Here is a 21,396-nt window from a genome sequence, read left to right as displayed (position 1 = left end):
TGTATCCCGTCAGGTGGAATACTGTACAAAATCTGCCTTATTTCTTACATTTCGTTCACTCGATCAATAATGGGAAATGACTGGTCACTTGGGTACACTGGTGGAAAATCAGTCCAGTGTAGAGGGCTTAGATCCCATGTCCAACCAAAAAGTACTCAATTCTTATAAGATATAAGATTATTTTAGTATTCAAAAATAATGTCCCATCTTAAGAGAGCAGTATGCAATAGGTGGTTAGATGACATTTAAACACTTGGAAAGAATAATTGAGGGTGGCATACACTTTAAAAACTTTAACTTTCTAGACAGAAAGTTACACTTCAGGTTGAATACTGCCTCAACTGCCAGAGAAATGATGTCTTGAAGATGTACCCTCCTTTATCTAAAAGGGAAATGAGATGGTTTTGGGCTCTGTCCAATCTCGGACAATAAACTGTGTCCCAGCCTCTCCCAAAATCCGAAATGTTACGTACTGTCTTCACCTTCAGGGCCACTGTCGTGTTCTTTACAATGTCAATCCATTGGACTACAATGCCATCCAATTACACCGTCCTTCAACATTTTCAGGAGCCAAAAGGGCCCTTGCCAAAGAGGTCCTTGCTGTATTGTTGAGGAAACAAAATAACTTGGACTCGTGCTATAAAGCAGCCCTGAAGACAACAAACAAGCCCATCTACTCAAAACCCTGACCACTAAATATTTCTCACTGTTGGTTCAGCCTTGTTTTGTTCTACTTCTGATGAGTGAATTATCTCCAAAGATGTAACTTTGACAACAGACTACGGCTGGGTGATATGGCCCAAAATTTATATTGCAATATATTTTTTCTATATCCCACGATATATATCGCGATATTTTGAAATGTCTGTTAGGGAAATGTCCAGTATTCCTTATATTTCTAATGCTTCATAGGAGTTCTGTTAAGCTAATCTAAGGTCCCAGGTCACACTGTACTGTCAGGAGTGAAGACTCGAGGTGTCTCTCCTCTTTTCCTGGGTTGATAGTCTAAACTCACATTCTTGAGTTAGATAAAATGCTGTTTGTTCCTTTAGTCAAGGATTGTTTCCTCATGGCTTGTGTGTCTGTGAACCTTAGACAGAGACAGTCTGGCTCCAGTGCAGCAGAGTCTGTGGATCATATTTTGAGTTATGATCAAGATTAAGGTTGACCAAAGGCATTGGGCTTTGTTAGAAATCTGGCTTCAACCTCTCACTGTGTTGATGTCACTGTTTCTCCTCGGCCGAGACTAAGTAAACAGCTCAATTTAAGTCATCTTGTCACTCATGTCTTTCTCTCACCTCAGTTTTTGGAGTATTTATGTAATATTTCTTTATCATTGTCCTCTAAGTGTCTGTATAATGTTTAATTCAGCCCTAAATGACACCAGTTCAATGATTAAAACAGACTGTTCTATCGGATTTTTAACAAAACTGTATGCAGAAAGGGTAAAAAAAACAATATAAAGTCAAATTTAGCAGTTTTATTCTGAAAAGGACTTCCTTCAATCTTTTACAAATAAATCAAACATACATAAATAATGAAATACTTCGTCTTTTACAGTGTATGGACAGTTCTAAAATCTTTTCTGTTTACTCTTACCGGTTATCAAATGATTATTTTCCTCATGAAGGGTGAAACAAACCTTCACAAAACTCACCAATCCTGCATGCAGCCAAAACCCTGCAGCCTAGTCCATTCAGGCTCACAGCTTTGATTATATCGTCCGTTATTTGTGCTGGTAAAAACTGGACCAGTTTCTGACAAGTTCATGACATGAGAGCGTCTTTAGACTTTATTCAAGAAACTCCTGTGTGATCATGGGGGGAAAAAGCTTGTTCTGAGGCACAGACATTTCAGCTCTTCATTGTCGGTGTTTTGATATGACTGGGATAAGCCTCCGTAGTTGTGGAGAAATGGATCAAATTTGTCCGCTGCTGGTCCGTCTTCTCTGTGACATGTAACTCTGGCAGGGAGTTTTTTTGCATAATGTTCACGCCCAGGCAAATCTCGTATTCTGGGTTAAGTGTCTTTATGAGATTTTAAATCCTGGCTTTTCAACAACACTGGGGTCATGTCTTTAGCGACGTGTTGTGTTACTGCTGCCGTTATCTCGGCATCATAATCTTGTGGCATGTTTTAAAGATTATCGCGTGAGTTCAACCTCTTCCTTTCTAAAGCTGAACCACTGCCAGATGACAGATCTAGCGCCGTTTCTCGTTGTCCATCTCTAAATGCTGCTAACTCACCGCTAACTTGCCTCGCTGCTCTGTTTACTTCTTTCACTCTTCCATGCTTCTCTCCTCCGCTGATACAAAAACGTGAAAGCGCAAACGAGAGTGTTCTGGATTGGCAGGGGAGTGAGCTCTCTGCTGCGATAGATGCTTTCAGGGACAATGGGAAAATTGAAACTTCAGTCAGAAATGCACTTTGACGGCTCCAAACTTCCACATAATTTATACTCCATGTTTGCAATATAGTCATTTTATACATCGTGTGTGACAAAAGCCGCGATACAATGATTAAACTCGATGTATCATCCAGCCCTACAACAGACATACTGCAGACAGAGTTTGAACTACAGGACTGGGGATCATTGATATATAAAGGGATATTGATACCTTACCAATACTTTTTTCAATCCAAGTCCTACTGATACTACTATGTGCACATTTTTAATGTTTGATGGAAAGACAATACAACAATATGTTCAAGAGGAGGTAGTATAAGCTGAGTATAGCTTCAGTTAAAAAGATAAAAATGGAATGATTCCATCTGCTTTATCTATGTAACAGTGCTTAAAAAACACCTTTCTATTATATATATATATATATATATATATATATACATACAAATATATATGTATGGAATGACAGTGGAGCTTCATTACGCTGCTGTCACAGACCAGAGTTAGGAGCCGTCTCAAACACAGACAGAGTCTATGTGTGTCTGTTTGTGTACTAGTTTCATTCCACCTGCCAGAGAGCCTCAGCCTCAGGGCAACAAAACAAAAAAAAAAGCCGACCATCTCATTCTGCAGCGTCTCAGAATCCCCCTGATCAAACCCACACACCCACACATACACATCAAACTGGCAGTCTTTCTTTAACCATGCTCACAAAGTTCTGAACAAACACAAAAATACACACAAACAGACGTCTAGTTTAGAAAAAAAAAAAACTCAACCTTATTTCGTCTGTGCCACACACCGAGTCAGAGCAGCAGCAGCAGCAGGGCTCAGAGTGAAGACCTCACTGAGGTAGAGCATCACCACAGTCATGTCCAAGCTACTAAATAACTTCCTACTACATAATTTATAAACATCACAAGCTGTTACACTCAAGACTCAGTCCCAGAATGTTTTCCTGCATATTTGTGCAGAAAAACCTGGAGGTGTTGGATTCATTTTTCTGGACTTAAACTGTTGTTTCAAACATTACTGAGGTGAAATAGACCCATAAAGACCCACGGAGAGAAAAATGGCTTTGAAGCCTCAAAAGGAGGGCGAATCTGTCTAAGCCTTTTTCCTTTTATAACAGGATATATTACAGCCTACATGTGGAAACCAAATGTGCACGTAGACTGTTCTTTGATTCTGACCTTATAAAAGCAGTCCTGGTACCTCACAGTCAATCCAAATGTGAAGGTTAGAAGTCTAAGAGTGGATACTAGATCTGAAATCTCTGCTTGCAAGCTTCAACGTACAAGTCGTTATTATATTAAGCGACAAAGAGCACAGACAAGTTCCCTCTCTGTAAATGATGCTACTCTAAACTGACAAAAATACACTCCATAATCTGTGGCAAAGATAATAAAAAGGTCCAAAACAGGGGTCCAGTGTTTGTTTGTTGATGACATTAAATCATAAATTACCCTCAGAGAATCTCCTCCCTGAACTTTTCCTCCCTCCTCGGTGATTCATAACTCACTTCTTCCCATGCTGAACAGATGGCACAAAGAAGCAGATGGTAATCACTGCTGCAAATGACAAAAGAAGCCTGAGTGCAACTTTGTTTACTGCAAAAAACATCTACTACCAACCTGTTTAGTCACCAAGCCAATGCATGTGTGTATGTGGTTGTAGGATTTTATTTTTTAAACTTGTGTGAGAAGTTGGCTTTGAAAGAGAGACTGCATGATTGTTGCCAAAATTATTGTATTATTCATCTAATACAGTTTTCAGCCTTTTAGCATTTACCAAAGTCCCGATAATGATTTAGACATGGTCTAGCCCACTTCTATTGAAAACTAGAACTACCACCTAGCAGAGGTAGCCTCCATGATTGCTGGTCAATGAAAGTGGGTCAAGTCGAAAAGCTAAGGGGGGTTCTGGACTTCATTCAATTCACCTTTGAGTCAGAGTTGACACTAGAGCAAAGTGTGACGAAAACCCCCCATGGCATTCTTGAGATGTCTTGTTCTCAATCAAGGTCAAGGCTGCCTTGACCTTTAGCCTCCAAATCTAAGAAGTTCATCCTTGAGTCAAGGTGGACAACTGTGCAATGTCCAGTCAGCTGAGTATGAGTGGACGGATGGACAGAACCCAAAAGCATAATGTCTCAAGGCTGCAGCTATTGCTGGCAAAGAGGCGTTAAATCAACTTTCAAAATGAAGTGCAAGGGAAAGCACGCCAAATTGTCTCCTATTTTGGCCTGTTAATCCAAGAAAATTTTGATCATTCTTAGTCTATACCTTATATGAAAGGACAGTTGCTTTGCACCTGAAACGGCCTATGCTAAAAAAAAAACTCAGCCTGTTATTATGTTGTCATGTGCACCTTGCTGATACATGTATCGGTACAGATTTTACAGAACCAATATTTTTATGGCAGTTATAACAATATATGCCTCCTTGTGGTGCAGGTAACGAAAAAGCCAGCAGATTGCAACCATTGTAAAATTGCATGATGCAGTGCGACTCTTACTCCTCACATCAAAACAAGTTCGTACTCACTGGTAACATGGATCAGAGTTAATCTACTGCAAGCGGGCAAAAAGCAAACATACTACATTATTTCAGGTTATTTCAAACAACAGATTGCAGGAGTTGGACATGAGTCATGCAAGCTTTGTAGTAAGCAAGGTAAAACACTGCAGAAACACCAATCTTCAGCGACATGCGACACCAGGCTAATTAGTAGTTAGCAACAATAGCTAGGCTCACCGGGCTAATTGTCCAAATCGGCACTGAATTATGCTTGAACTCTGTTTAACTCTGTTTTCTGATCAGGAGAGCTTGAGCAGCACTTTAGGGTTTATTCCAAAAGACATCATCCAAACAGTGGAGCTGATAACATTGGTTGCTTAAGTACAGTGAGTAACCCTCACTTCTCAGTTTATTATAGAAACCGCAATGCCGTTTATGCACATACTTTTGCCATTTTTGGCCACTTCTGGCCAAATTGTGCTAACTTTTAAAACCACTTTAACCCATTTTTGCCTGTTTTTGCCACTTTTTGCCATTTTTAGCTGCTTTTTGCCCAAATTTGTCACTTTTATAATAATAATAATATATATATATATATATATATATTTTTTTTTTTTTTAATCATTTTTGCCTATTTTTGCCACTTGCTGCCCATGTTTGGCCACTTTTTGCTGTATTTTTCCACATCAGAGACAACCCATTTGTTGTCTCTTTTCACAATTATTCAGTTCTTCTTAGTTAATGTTGCACCATGGTTTATCTGACCTCCATGAACCCCCAGTTGGCTGGGCCCTGGAAAGCTCTCCTTTTTATCCCCCCTTATGGGCGGCCTTGACTGTAACATTATTCAAAGGGTCTATTTTGAATTGATATAAATAAGGTGTGCAAAAAAAATTGAAAACCACTGACAGAGTACTATTATCATGTCTGTTATGTAGTGTATGTTACATTATGTAATGTAAGATCTTCACATAACATACATGTAACTTGTTGCCGGTGTCAGAGGGTAACCAGTTTATCCTTAAATCCGCAGGACTTGTGACTAAACTTGGGTCTTTTCTTCAGAGGTGTCTAATAAAGAGAGACTGTTTTGAATGGGGGGTGCATGTATTGCATGATCTTTCATAGTCTCACAGTTTATGTCTCTGGTTATTTACATTTTTTTGCCTTTCACTGGAGTAATTGCCGTCATCCTCTTGAAGCAGCCCACCCTTACTGACTCCCACAAAACAGTTTGTGTTAGAAGTGTTTGGCTCCTCCTTCATTCTCACTTCAAACCCCTACAGCAAGAAGTTTACACCCAGCCAATTAGAGTCAATCTGATGTCTGTATGCCTCAGAAACACCCTGATGATGTGATACGGATGACAGGCTGTAGCCAAGCTACTTAGCCAACACATAAACTCTCCCTTTGATATTTCATAGCACTCACGCCATGCTAAAAACACACTCATTCAAACACATAATGACTCATGATCATCCATAAAGTTCCTCACAACCTCATTCAGTCCTATACAATCTCCGTCTCAGCAGCATCCCGTTCCTGCGTGCTCTGAACTAATGGACTGTCCGCTCACATTTGATAGCATGCTCGCTTTCCTAAAGGAGAGGAACTCATACAAAGGAAGAGAAATGGAAAAAGCTTTTTACTTTGGGAGAAACTCTTCCCTGAAATATCACAGGGAACATTTAAAGGGTCATTTCCCTTCAATTACAAACACAGCCATCATGCAGTTTTGTTTTTATGTGTCCAGTTTATCTGCTTTTGAAGCTTGAGACACATTTCCAATAAATGGGTGAGCAGGAAATTCATTTATCCCCTCAGAGCTGAAGAAGAATTTCATTTGGAAGACTCCACAGCATAACAAGTGGTCTATCTAGATTTGTTGTGAACTCTTTCAAAAAGAGCATTTCTAAAGAAAGTCGTTAAAACACAGAGAGGTCTATAATTCAGAGTGACATCAGTTTCCTTAACATGCAGCACGAATAAGCAAAAGTGGCCATGACGGATCAAGCTTCAAGTTTAAGCTTGAACAAGAACAAGAAAGGATGATCTGAAATGCAACAGTCAATATGGGCTTAAGCCGACTAATGACCTGATATCCCTTTAAGTGATAGCTCATTACCCTCTTCCTGATAGGATTCAGCACTGATATGCACGATTCCTGTTGACCTCTTGTGGCCAGATCTGCCGTCTGATCACCAAAAAAATCTTCCCTGATAATCTCATTTCTGAAGACAACTTTACAAAATGCATTTTCTTTCCAACAGATGGTTGCAAAATGAGCACCAGCAGAGCTCAGTGCATGGTTAGCCAAGCTTACTAAGACAACTCAGAGCCTTGCTCTGCTTCAAACATAACAATGTAAAGTTGAAGGTATGACAGAACAAGATTTTAAAGGCATTATCCTAAATGCATGCCACCTAAAACTAAGCATTACCATACAAACACACAACTACATTTATCATCTCACAATAATTGCAAAATCATATTTCCTGACTCTGGCTACAGAAATCCACAGAGGAGGGAGACTAGAGCTATAGTCTAGCATTCATCCACCTCTGCGAGGTATACAGCTGCCTGGCAGTGAAAGGACAGTGGTGGGTGGAGGGGGCACTGCTCCTGAGAAGCTACACAATGGAACAAGGTCAGGTCAGTTTACCCCCCAAGTCAAAATGTAGGTTTGTGCCAAATTTGACAAATACATAACAATACAATCCAATTCATTGTCAACATTTCCTGCTCACAAGATTTAAGGCCCCAGCAACTTTGACCTTCACAATCTAATCAGGTCATCGTTGACCCAGAGTGTACATTTGTGAAAATTTTAAAGAAAATCTCCAAAAGCATTCCTGAGATATTTCTTTTTTAAGCAAGGGATGAATTCATTTATGCTTGAGCCAGAGTGGAATTAGTGGAAAATGTTAGGAAAATTCCTCAAAGAATTCTTGCGATATCAAGGTCAAAAGCAAGGGATGAAAATAAGACCTGTTTACCTAATTCTTTGACCTACAATTTAATGCAATATGGGTATGTTCAATATGTGTGGGTTATGTGGCTGCATCTTTATTGATATGTGCAACTATGTTCACAAGGTCATTGCTGCCATTGTTCTAGTTTATTAGTTACATGTTATCAATTGGCGGCTTCATTTGTGCAGCTCTTGGAGTCCAAGACAAATTTCTCTAAGAAGACAATAAAGTGTTTCGTATCGTATCGGATTGTCCTATCCTTATCTCCAAAATCTGATCAGTTCATCCTTCTGTCTGAGGAGACTTTTGTGCCAAGTTTGAAGAACATCCCTGAAAATGGCAATAAGACATCATGTTAACAAGCAAAGGATTAGATCCACTGACCTAGACTGCTGACTTTCAGAACCTAATCCATTACTCTTCAGCCAGAGTGGAAAGTGAAAAGTGAAAAGTCAGAAGAAAATGTCTCTAAATGCTCTTGAGATATCTTTTCCACAAGCTAGGGATGAATGTGGAACCCACTGACCTTAAATCATCCCTCAACATGTACCTGTTACTGTGTTAAGAAGCAAAGGGTGAATATGAGATCAGCTGATTTTAAACCAAAACCTTTGAAATTAAACCAGTTCATCCATTAGTCAGAGTGGATGTTTTTGCAAAGTTTGAAGAACGTCTCTGAAATAGTGGCAGGTGGTAAACCTCTATTATTCCCTTTAGCAGAAAAATTCTTCCACAGAGTGGATTGTTGCAACAACATCATCACCGGTTTAAAAACCTGAAATGTGTTGTAATACGCACACAAGGTCAGACTGAAGCCACCAAAGTGATCTGTGACAGACAACAGAGTCCAGTCATCAGCATGTATTGCACTAGCATTACAAGCAGCTTGGTAACCAAGCCTCACTCACTCGTGTCGTTTACAAAATGTTTCAATACAGTTAAAAGGTAAAACTGCTATTTTCAACTCCAAGTTTGATGTCTGTAATAACAGCAACATAGCAAACGTTGCTCGCTTTGCAGAGCGTATCAGGAGTCTGCATGGGGCCTAAAACTAATCTGGGTCATCTCTGTTTTCTTAGCCCATTGCTGCAGTGATTCAGCCTAAATAACCCTTTAGAGGTGTGTTAAAGCTTGAGTCTCACTTCATGTAAGTCCATGTCGACTTCTTTAGGACGAGATCCTGATTCTTTAAATAAAGACAGAAATAATTAACGTTTTGCATAAATTTATGAACACTATACCACAAAAAAGCCATCAGTCACTCTCAAAGAGCAAAAAATTTCATTATGAAGACAGAGACCATTAAACACCCTTAACTAATCATTTCTATAGAACAGACTGCTGTTAACTGATGCTGTGAACTTACCAGTACAACAAAAGCACATCAGACAGAAACCCCCCCCCCAAATCAAACTATCTCCACAGACACACAGGATAATGAAGGGTGGTGTCACAGCGCTTTGATCGAAACCATTTGGAGTAAATGAGGTGCATCAATCCTAGCTGCAACTATGAAAGCACTCAGGCTGTTTAAAGACGTGGGTAAAATAAAATCTCACTGTGATTTTGATAGAACTATATTATTACACAAAAAGCACACAACCACTACCACACTAGAAAAATGATGCTTTCTGAGAACAATGCTGCTCAGTAAAATCAATACTGGGATGACTGGGGAGTTCCTAGAGAGGGAAAAGATGCTAAATGATGATCTGTTGGAGCTTTTTTTCAGCTGTCCATAAGTAAACACCAAAAGGCTGCAAAATGTTTCAAAACAATATATTACCATTGAAAAGTTTCTGTGGCAATTTTGGGAAAATTAGACCTCTCTGGTATGTTTTTGGATTGATTGTCCTTACTTACACAGTCATCCATCTGAGCCTTGCATTTAAGCATGCTATCACAAGAAAGCTTCATCCAAAATGCTGAGGCATTTCTTTAAATTCAACAGAAGTGATAATACTTTTAAGTCAAAGGTAAATGTGATAAGATCATTAGACCTCACTATCCCCTTTGATTGTGAATGTAATATCTCAAGGACACTTTAGAGATGTTCTTATTGAGTTGTATCAGCGTCCACTCTGACTGAAGAATGAACTGATTGGATTTGTAGGTTTTACGCCAAAGACAAAGGACAATGGACCTTAAGTTCATTCCTTGCTTTTGAAAACAACATCCCAAGAAGGCTTTGTGTAATTTTCCCTCAACACTTGCGACAAATGTCTACTCTGAATGAAAGACAACCTGTTAAAATGAGAAGCTTTAAGGCCAAAGGGAAAAGTCACTGGACGCTGTGTTCATTCATTGCTAGTAAATATTTGGATAAAGTTCTTTAATATTTGCACAGGTGGCCACTCTATTATCTATTACCTGCGCAACCTTACACTTATGCTACAGTACTTTATGCTGCTTTTTCTTGTGTTGCTGCAAATGAAATTTCGTTGTGTATTATGTGCATTGACATTAAATTTGATCTTATCTTATCTTATCTAAGCAAGGCTAAGCTATCAGATTTTGGAGTTTATAGGTCAGAGGTAAATGTCATTGGGCCTTGTGCTTATCCTTTGATTGTGAAAACAAAAAGCCTAGTTGCTCTGAGTAATTTCCTTTTAAACTTTGCAAAAATGAAATCATTTGATTCTGGATGTCAAAGCTCAAAGTCCCTGGCCTCATTCTGCCTCTTTCATGTGAAAACAATACCCCAAGAATACTTTGATGGATTTCCCTCTAACTTTGCACAACTGTCCACTCTGACTTAAGAATTGTCTCATTACAGTTGGAGGTTAAGGGTCAGGTCATAACTCTTGTGAAAATAATATTTCAAGAATGCACTGGGGGATGTTTTTCATATTGTGAGATTGCAGTAACCCTGGCCCTTGAATGGCCCATGTAAAAGGCCCTTCTCAGATGTGATTAAATGATAGCAACACATGGATCAGTAACATCAGCTCTGACCTTCTCGCTGACATTGAGCTTTGTAGGTGACTGTTACTATTGTGGTCACGTGTACTAGCCAGGTCAGGTCAGGTATGGGAGCATATGCTGGTTTTGCACTTCACTGCGTCAACCTTGGTCCTGTACTGCTCTGGCCACCCCCCAGGCCCATGCCCTGATCGGAGGAAATCGTCTACTCTGGGGTCTTGACCAGCCCATTGGGTCCTCGGCATCCAGTATGCAACAAGCTGGATCAAGCCGGGAAAGTGTGCCAGATGCTCATAAAAGTGCAGCTCCCTTTATTTAGCCACGCTTCTTCTTTTCTAGACACAAAGTTCAGATTTACTGGCTTAATGGTTAAGATCCGTGGGGGACCCATGATGTTAATGTTGCCAAGAAGAAGGCTTAAAAGCAGCAAAATATACAGTATATTTATGTTGTAATGGCGAGTATTTGTGTCCAAAAAGACCCTGCAAAAAAACAAAAAATAATTTTGCTAAGATGGGCCATGTTTTTGGTAATGGGCCCCAATAAACTTTCCCCTTTGCCCACCCTTATGTCTGGCCCTGACTGACCTTATATCATGCTGTAGTTTCTTAGGAGCTAAACCTCCTTGACCCACTCCTGTTACTTTCACTGTCAGGGAGTTGCATTCCTCCTGGAGGCAGAACCACAAGGCAGTAGTACTGGTCTTTTATTATGACTAATCTCTTTTATTACATGCATCATTAAAACTCATGTTTCAGAGGGCCTTCCATCAGCTTTCAGCATAATTGCATTTTCCTAAAATGCAATATTAAAAAGATTTGTTCACCACTTTCACAAACCCATAACTATTTCTTCTCATCTTCTTTTCTATTTCACGTTATCAGCAGTCCTTTTTTTCATCATAGCATGCATCAAAACATGCTAATAAATCATTTTCTTTTCTGAAATCTCTGTGCTTCTGTGGTCTGAAGTCAGAAAAAAACTTATCATCAAACAAGCTATAATATCCTTTTTTACTCCAAAGTCCCAATGCCTGCAGTGACAGAGACAAAAGATTCTCATTTCCTTAGCAGACTCTGTTTATTTAATCAAGTTTGGATTCAAATTTGTTTGGGAAAGGATCCAATGAGCCATGACGAGCGCGAGAAGCTTCCTCAATATGAATTAATAATGAAATAGATTAGCCATTCAAGTTTGGCTACAGAAATGAAATGTTTTGGACAAAGTAAAGCTTTGGGGTTGCTTACCTGTAAATGGGATCCTGCATCACCATCATCTTGCTCTCATCCCATGTCCACTCCTTCTTCTGTGGAAATAACAACAACAAAACAGTCTGTTTACACCAAATAAGCTTTTTCAAAGATAAAGCTGAAGACTGAAAGAGGAAGACAGAACTTAGTGAGAGGAATGGGCTGCCAGTCACCACACTGGTGTCTCTACTCATTGTAATGACTTTTTAGGTACTTTGGAATTCTTTATGAGTTGTACTGGCTAAACTACAAGTTTATTCTGGTCAACTTACTGTTATGTTTAAAGCACAATAGATTGATGTTTTGGATATTCAAAGACTTCTCAATTTTACATGAAAGAACATTTTTCAAAAATTGTTCCACAATTTTTAGATGCAGTTGTCCACAGGTTGGTGGACTTCTACCTGTCTTTGCTTCTGAGAGAATCTCAGGTCAGATCAGCTATGGGAGCATGTGCCGGTTCAGCACTTTAGTCACGTCAGTCTTGGTCCTGTACTGCTTTGGCCTCCCGATGGTTATCCTCCAGGCCTGTGCCACGCCCGTGCCCCATCTCTCCAGGTATCCACCAAACTGCCCCTCCACAAGACATGTAGTCATCCCTGGCATCTGGACCATCCAACAGGGTACTGGGCGTCCAGTATGCAGTAAGCTGGATCAGGCTCAGGAAGTGCCAGAAGTCTTACTACGATGATAACCAAAAATGCAGTGAAAAAAAGTTTCACATAGGAATCCAGTCAGGGCCTCAGGGCATCAGTCAACGTCCAGGTCTCACAAGAGTATAGTAAGACTGGGAGGACCAAGGACCAAAGGACTCTTGACTTTCGTCTGCAGGCTCAAGTACTGGGAACGCCACACTGTCTTGCTCAGTGAACCTATTGCCCCATGTGCAAGACCAAGTCTGCGATTGATCTGAATTTCACAGTCAGCAGATTGATGGATTATGTTGCCAAGGTAGGTGAACTGCTCCATGCACTCTCTGTACACAGACACAGATTCAATGGCAGCATCCAAGGCATCCACAAATGCCTCGATCTTTGTTTTGTCCAGGAGATGTGCATTCTCAATGCTCAAGCCTCCTAACAAAGCAAGTTAAGAGCCTCCACTAGGATATCTACAGTCCCCAAAGTATCATCAGCGAAGTCCAGTGATCTGGACATCACACACTTCACAGCGGTCTCTGTACCAGAATAAAGGGTGTAAAGTTTGTTAGTGATAGAGCAGCAGATCCCCAATCCTGTTCAGCGGTATCGGTGCACGGACCTTGCCCAGCACTGAGACGCGTAAAACCCCTGCAACTGTTACACACTCTTGCACATCGCCCTTTCCCTTCCAGACAGGAACACCAGCACCCCTCTTCTAGTCAGTAGGGATGATGCTTACTCTCCATCAGGAGCAGATGAAAGCGTGTAACCACCTTAGGGAGGTTTCACCACCTGCTCTGAGCATCTCAGTCTGGATCCCACATACCGTACACCTGGTGGTTGTTCACCACCTGTCAAGTCTCCTTTGAGAGACTCTTCTTCTCTAAAATGCTACTTTAAAATCCTGTCATGTCACTGGCCTGTTGCCGATTAGCCTTATTAATTGTAAAATGATCCTCCAGATGTTTTTTATATGTACCACTAACTTTTCAAGCCTGTTGCTGGCCTATGCGCCCCGACTTTTTTGATATTCCGGTTGCTCTCTGGAATATTCCTGTTCACCCCCCGCTCAAATCTGTCCTCATGGTTAATAGGTTTACTGAAAATGACTAATTAAGTGACAATGACATTACAATCATGTTAATTGCTTGTTTTAATTAACAGTCAAGAGGTGCATCGCTGTAAATTAAGTCTGAGCTAAGAATTGTGGGTCGTCTTTTCTTTCCTCTTTTGTAAAGGATGGTCCAGTGTACCCTACACTAAAAGAGATGATAAAGGAAGCAGTGAAGCCTCTTTCTTTATCTTTTAGAGAACTCAAACAGCTCATATCATGACTGACACTTGAACACTTCCAGGTCATTTCACTCAGTTAGGAACCTTCCTCGCCTGAGAGGACTATTTGAACAGGCCATTGGACTCAGTGGGAGGTCTAGAGGTTCTTCCCAGGGAAATTCCTTAGAATTTCAGAGTCTTTTATGCTCTGAATACTCATTCTAATTATTGAACTCATATAGTATATACTTAAGATTTGATGCACACCTATATTGCCCTTACCTCGAGGCCCATTGGTGCACAAGACCTCAGGCAACTGCCTACCTTTACCTTATAGTAACACCATCTATGTGCATCAGTGTAGAAAGTAATATGGCATCTTTAACTTCAGATATTTATTTACATCCTTCTCCTTCCTTTCGCCTGCCTTATCAGTTTAATTTAATCCACCTCCAAGTTTAATGTCACAAAATGTCAACACATGAGCACACAGAGATGATTTCTATTGATTTCTATCTCTGTAGAGCTTTGTTGACTCAATCATTCAATCAGTGCAATCTCCGCTCCTTCATCGCCTGCGATTTACTCAGAGATGTAAATAGATTTCTGACCGTCACACTTGACATTCAAGCTTTCCTCCCGGGGAGCCAAACAAGACAAGAACACAGGTGGAGGCAAAGCACATTTATCGACCGGCCTTTCATTCCAGCCAGCCAATTAACTCGACATTGAGACTTCAGTGATGGCTTTAATATTTACCCACGTCAGCCAAGACCACACAGAGAGGAGGTTTCTTCAAAACACTGTGATTACACTTTCCTTTGTCTAGTTTGTTTCCACTGGAAAATTTTGGGAGAGGTTTACTTAGAGGAAAAGCAGAAAGAATCGTGGTTTCTTTATCTTTTCATTACTCATTGTTAAAATCCATGTTGATACATAGACTACTGAAAATATAGGAAGAAGCTTGAGTGACCTCAGAAACTGGGTTACTGAAGGGGGCCTTCAGAAGCACATTGGTCACTTTATTCAAAAGGCTGCTTAAAACTAACTTTGGATCAACCTCTACGGAGAAGTGAAGCTGAGGTGGGGCTTGTGTCCTCTGATGCACTTCTACATAGTGTTTGTCTAGAGCAGTGGTTCTCAAATGGTGTGGCAAGGCACACTGGTGTGCCTGAAGGCAAGTCTAGGTGTGCCGTGGGAATTTGTACAATATGTTATTACTACAACTTTATGGCAAGTACTGTAACCAGGCCTGCCCACAGATCTGGCTGTACCTCTGAAAAACCCCAGAGAATGGGGTTTACTGATGATATCAGTGTAGATGTGTTGGATCAGCAGCATTGGTACTAGCGTATTGGAAAACAGTTACCTCATTAAATGCTGAAAAGCATGGCAAGCTATTATTGCCACCCATTTTTGCCACTTCTTTTGACAACTTAAACCATTTTGGAGCTTTGTTTAGAATTTTTGCCACATCTTATTACTATTTTTGATCCATTTTTGCCGCTTTTGGAACTTTTCACCACATTTAACCCATTTTTGCTACCTTTTGCCACTTTTCACCCAATTTTGCTATTGTTTGGCCATTTTTTGCAATTTTTTCCCATGACTTTTCACCCCTGTTTAATACCTTTTAGCAACTTTAACCCTTTTTTGCCACTTATCTGCCACTTGTCATATATTTTGCCACCTTTTTAACACTTTCAACCCATTTATGCCACCTTTTTGCCAATTTTTGCCCACTTTTGCCTTTGTTTGACAACTCTTTTTTTTTTTTTTTTTACCTAATTTTGCCCTTTGTTATCACTTGACCAATTTTTACCACCTTTTTACAACATTTAACTCTTATAGGCCACTTGTAACCCATTTTTACCACTATTTTGCCACTTTCAACAAGTTTTTGCCAAATTAAATCCATCATTTGGTCAGTTCTTCACCAATTTTTGCCCATTTCTGACTTTGTTTTGCCACCTTTTGCCCACTTAAATAATGATAAAGTCAATATCCTCATTTGAACCAAAAAAGATGAGTTAATAACCAGCATACAATCCTCTCTGCTGGTTAACATCCACATTACTGTGTTCAGTGTCATCACTCATTGCTTCAGTTTTATGTGAGTATAGCCTGATACAGTCAACAACTTTATCCCCGTTTTCTAGATCAAAATAATGCTAAATTGCACTTCTCCAGTGAGAGGCAATCAATTCATTATTAACTGACTTCAGGTTGAAGAGCATTGGTATCACTGAGGAAGTCATTAAGTTGCTACTATTGACGAGTAGCTGCGTTACTGCTCTGATTGAGCATTAGACTGGAATTATGGACCTGAGCTGACACAAAATATTGAGAATTACTTTAAGTGGCAAGAAATTCTTGTGTCAACTTCAAAGAGATCCAACTTTAACTGACAATGGTACGCATCTCAACTTTTGCACTGACTTCATTTTTCATCAAGGAAGCAAAAACTGCCTTAGTAGAATGACATGAACATTAATATTTCAGATGTTTGGTGGGGTGAAGCCATTAAAAGGATCAATTCCACCACTTCATGTGCTAGGGTGAGCCTCATTCAGTTTAAAGTTCTCCACAGGATCCATTATTCCATAGCCAAGCAAGCAGAAATACACACTAGCCTAAACAGCAATTGTGATTGATGTAACCATGCCCCAGCCAATCTTAGCTACGTTTTACTTTTACAAGGAATGTAGCAGTTTCCAGAGATCAAACAAAATGAATAAAAAATAAAAGATATAGTAAATCATATGTATTTGGAGCCATGTATTTGATTTTTGAAGTGCACAGTCCAGTCATCCCTATAGTGCTCAGTGAACAACCATTGCAGTGGTTATCTGCGCTCAATTATGACTCATGTTCTCCTAAGGACCATGGAGAGGTTTAAGTGAGCACAGGATGGAACATTAAAAGTAGACTTGAGTACTTTAAATACACACTTGAAGTTGGGGTCTTCTACTTTTACATGAGCTCAGAGGCTTAGAAAGTTATCAACTGCATTGATTTATTTGGCCCTCTCAGCTCTCACATGTAGAGGATTTTCAAAACAACTTTGGTAAGATGTTAGACACCTGTTCTCTAGTGTTTCAGTCAGGAACTCCCTCCTCATTCATTTGACCATTTCATTGCAAAATGGATATTCAATTTCACTTGGCAGAGAAGGCTCCACTCAAAAGATGCCCCCTAGGTTGGTCAAGCAGCACGCTGTGACTTTCAAGGGAATGCATGGCTAGAAACACAGGTACAGACCTGATGCTTAAACAACATAAGGGCCCTCAAAGTCAGCAGGGCCCAAACTAAATTACCCATGAGTGTCAGCTGCAGTTAATCAAGAGAAACAGCTGGTCTACTTTTGTTGAATCCAAAGATTTGTAGCTTTTCTTTGTTCTCTATGGCTGTAAATGAAGAATCTTCTTGTCACTGAGCTGTGGTGATGTGTTTTAAATGTCGCGCATTAAAAGTAAACAAAGCAGGATAATGAAATCATAAAATGCAGCCTGAATTAACAACCAAATGTGGGCGTGAGATAATTAATGCTGTGTACCATGCTCTTAACAGAACAGACTCTACACTTCACTTCAATAAACATATATCAACAGGCTGATTGGATAATATTATAGTGATTTCTAACATTTTTCCTTTAAACATTAACATTTTGCCTTAAAATATACACTATATTGCCAAAAGTATTCGCTCACCTTCCTTGACTCGCAAATGAACATAAGTGACATCCCATTCTTAATCTATAGGGTTTAATATGGGGCCAAGCCCAGCTCCTGAAGAACATCCCCACAACATAATCCACCCTCCACCAAACTTTACATTTGGCACAATGCAGTCAGACAAGTACCGTTCTCCTGGCAACCACCAAACCCAGACTTGTCCATCAGATTGCCAGATGGAGAAGCGCGATTTGTCACGCCACTGCTCTAGAGTGGCGGCGTGCTTTACATCACTGCATCCAACGCTTTGCATTGCACTTGGTGATGTATGGCTTGGATGCAGCTGCTCAGCCATGGAAACCCATTCCATGAAGCTCTCTATGCACTGTTCTTGAGCTAATCTGAAGGCCACATGAAGATTGGAGGTCTGTAGCGATTGACTCTGCAGAAAGTTTGCGACCTCTGCCCATTATGCGCCTCAGCATCCGCTGACCCCACTCCGTCATTTTTCGTGGTCTACCACTTGGTGGCTGAGTTGCTGTCGTTCCCAATTGCTTCCACTTTGTTTTAATACCACTGACAGTTGACTGTGAAATATAGAAGCGAGGAAATTTCACGACTGGACTTGTTGCACAGGTGGCATCCTATCATGGTACCACGCTGGGATTCACTGAGCTCCTGAGAGTGAGCCATTCTTTCACAAATGTTTGTAGAAACAGTCTGCATGCCTAGGAGCTTTTTTATACACCTGTGGCCATGGAAGTGATTGAAACACCTGATTTCAATTATTTGAATGGGTGAGTGAATACTTTTGGCAATATAGTGTATATGAATATTGATGGAGAAAATGAGTGGAACTGCTCACATGGCACAGACACCAACATAAAGGAGTGTTTATGTTGACGTTATAGATTCACTTCCCCTTCCTGGATCATTTAGAGAACTAAATTAATCCTGGAAGTAATGAAACATTGATGTGAATCTGTCATATGCATCTGCTGTAAGAACAAACCAAGGTCAATACAGCTCTGCCTGATATATATACATGCACCACATAATCATAAACATAAAAATTCATCACTCTTATGTAAATCAGCAGGGTCCATGTTTAGTAATTACATCTATTAAGTGAAGCAAAGCTCCAACAAATACTCTTACGCAGCGCTTTTTAGATCATAGATGTAAAAGTAATTATAAAAATGTCAGATCTGATTAACTTCACTTCTTTCATCAAACATATTTCAGCCAAGCGTGGTTCAAAGTACATTTAGAGGAATGTTTTTCAGCTCAAACCCACAAATAATTTGAACAGATCAGGTCAATAGAAAATCAGTTATAAAAGAAATTCTAGATAAACAGAGGGTTATGAAAATGTGAGCTGCAGAAGTAAAAGAGGCAAACATTTCTGAGAAAATAAAACCTTTATCAAACGTTAGGCTGGATTGTTTTCAGGGTACTAAGTGCAACATTTAGGTAGTACATGTAAACATGTGGACAGTAGATTTTTGGGATGCGTCTGCATAACAAAATCATAAAAAATATAAAACCTGAGGTCAACAGAAAACCATCCAAGATAAACTAGTCCCAGGCATGGTTAGCCAAGGGCCAATCAGATGCTGAGCTGCCATTTTTACCTCCTCCACAGCTCAACATGAGTCTGCACAGGCTAGACCGAACAACAGTTTAAGCTCTAGATGATGCCTGACAGTCACAACTGTTGCATTAAATATTTAGCAGACTTTAGAGGATCCTGTCCAGCCAAGCAGCCTGGAACTGTGAAAAACAAGAGAACGGTTTCCAGCCCGGATGAAAGCATAAAAAAGTGAACACTCGTGAGGAGAGAGGATGGCACTTCTAAGTGAGCTTCTCTTTGTTTCCATTCGCTGGTTTTCCGCCTGTCAGCCTCCCTGTGATTCTCGGGGAGTGAAGTCGACTCGGGTCTGTCTCTGTGGATTACAGCTGTCAGCTTCACCACACCTGAAACACAGACGCACTTGTCTCCTGTCTGCTCCCACCTCGAAGTTTTCTACAATTTCTGCTCGTTCATTCCCTCCTATTTTCACTCCATCTCTATCCTCATTAGCATCAACCCCCATTAACTTTCGATCTCTCTCAGACCCTCTGTCCGCCTCACTAATGTCTCCATTCTCACCTTCACTTTAAAACTAATTAAGGGCCTGATTTATTTCCACCCTTGCAAGCAGGATACAGCAAGATAGACGATTCCATGTAGGGACCAAATGAACATCTGAAGTTTTAGCAACAAGTCACATACTCTTCTTAGTAAGGGGGATTGGTCGGTTATTAAAAAGAAAAAAACTGAAATACCACATTGACATTAGTATTCAGACCCTTTTCTCAGAGCTTAGCTGAAACACCTTTGGCAGCAATTACAGCCTTGTTTCTTTTTGAATACAATGCAACAAGCTTGCACACCTGGATTGGGGGATTTTCTGTCATTCTTATTTGCAAATCCTCTCAAACTCAGTCAGGTTGAATGGTGACCGACAGCCGTTTTCAGGTCTCTCCAGATACGTTGGAAAGGGTTCCAATCAGGGCTCTGGCAGGGCCACTCTAGGACATTCACAGAGTTTTCCCTTGACTCCTGTGTTGTCTTGGCTGTGTGATTAGGGTGGAAGGTGAAACTTCAGTCCAGTCTGAGGTCCTGGGTCAAAGCGCTGCAGCACAGGTCTTCATTTAGGATATCTCTGTGCTTTGCTCCATTCAGCGTTCCTTCAACCCTGACAAGTCTCCCAGTCTCTGCTGCTAACAAGACACCCCCACAGCATGATGTTGCTACCACCATGCTTCACTGTTGGGATGGTATTGCAGGTGATAGCATAACATTAAGAACTAAGGCAAAACAGTTCAAGCTTGGTTCCATCAAACCAGATAATTTCTCACTGTCTGAAAGTCCTTAAGATGTTTTTTTTTTTTCTTTGCAAACTCAAAGTGGGCTTTCAGGTGTTTTGCACTGAGTACAGACTTCAGTCCAGCCACTCTGCCATAAAGTCCAGATCAGTGGATGGCTGTGGTGATGGTCGCCCTTCTGGAACTTTGTCCCATCCCTACACAGGATCTCTGGAGCTCAGTCAGAGTGACCATCAGGTTCTTGTTCTCCTCTCTTACAAAGGCCCGTCTCCCCCCGATTGCTCAGTTTTGCCGGGCGACCAGGTCTTAGAAGAGTCCTGGTTGTGCCAAACTTCTTCCATTTGACAATTATGGAGGCCATTCAGATAGTAGCCGACTCTGAGCCAGATCTGGCCTCAACTCACCAGATTTACCTCGCAATCACAACCGCTTAGCGCTCTTGCACCAAATAAGGCTGGAATCAGCAGAATTACAATTGTGTCCCATACGGCAGCTGATTCTGGGTGTAGATTTATGAGAATAAAAATGAATTTTTACAACTGTAGCATCAGGCTTCAACGTGACAAAATTGAAAAAAGTGTACTTTCTGAATGCACTGTACATTTAGCCATTAACACTGGAATAGCTTTTGTTGACGACTTAAGATCCACACAACTTATTACTTGCTATATCATCTTGTTTTGCATTAAGATGGGTACAAGCATTCAATATTGCTGTCATTATTCCAGTAACTTAATATTACCTAGGCTTTGTGTGCATGCTGTTTTGGACTACAATATTTCAGCTAAATTAGAGTTACATATTTAACCAAACTTTCTGGGTTGATCTAACTGAATAGATTTGTTAAGAAATAATGAGAATTTTTATAATA

The 21,396-nt window shown here is 40.3% G+C and overlaps 1 protein-coding gene across 1 annotated transcript in view; it reads right to left on the bottom strand.

The window, feature by feature from the left end:
* LOC121512179 (carboxyl-terminal PDZ ligand of neuronal nitric oxide synthase protein-like) overlaps nucleotides 1–21,396 on the bottom strand; it is a 332,287-nt gene that overhangs the window by 196,947 nt on the left and 113,944 nt on the right. The window contains exon 4 of the mRNA XM_041791325.1: nucleotides 12,065–12,123. Coding sequence (XP_041647259.1) covers nucleotides 12,065–12,123 — 59 coding nt within the window. The remainder of the gene's footprint in view (nucleotides 1–12,064; nucleotides 12,124–21,396) is intronic.

This window comes from Cheilinus undulatus, linkage group 7, assembly GCF_018320785.1.
Source record: "Cheilinus undulatus linkage group 7, ASM1832078v1, whole genome shotgun sequence".
Lineage (NCBI taxonomy): Eukaryota > Metazoa > Chordata > Actinopteri > Labriformes > Labridae > Cheilinus > Cheilinus undulatus.
This window is presented reverse-complemented; position numbering and strand designations above follow the sequence as displayed.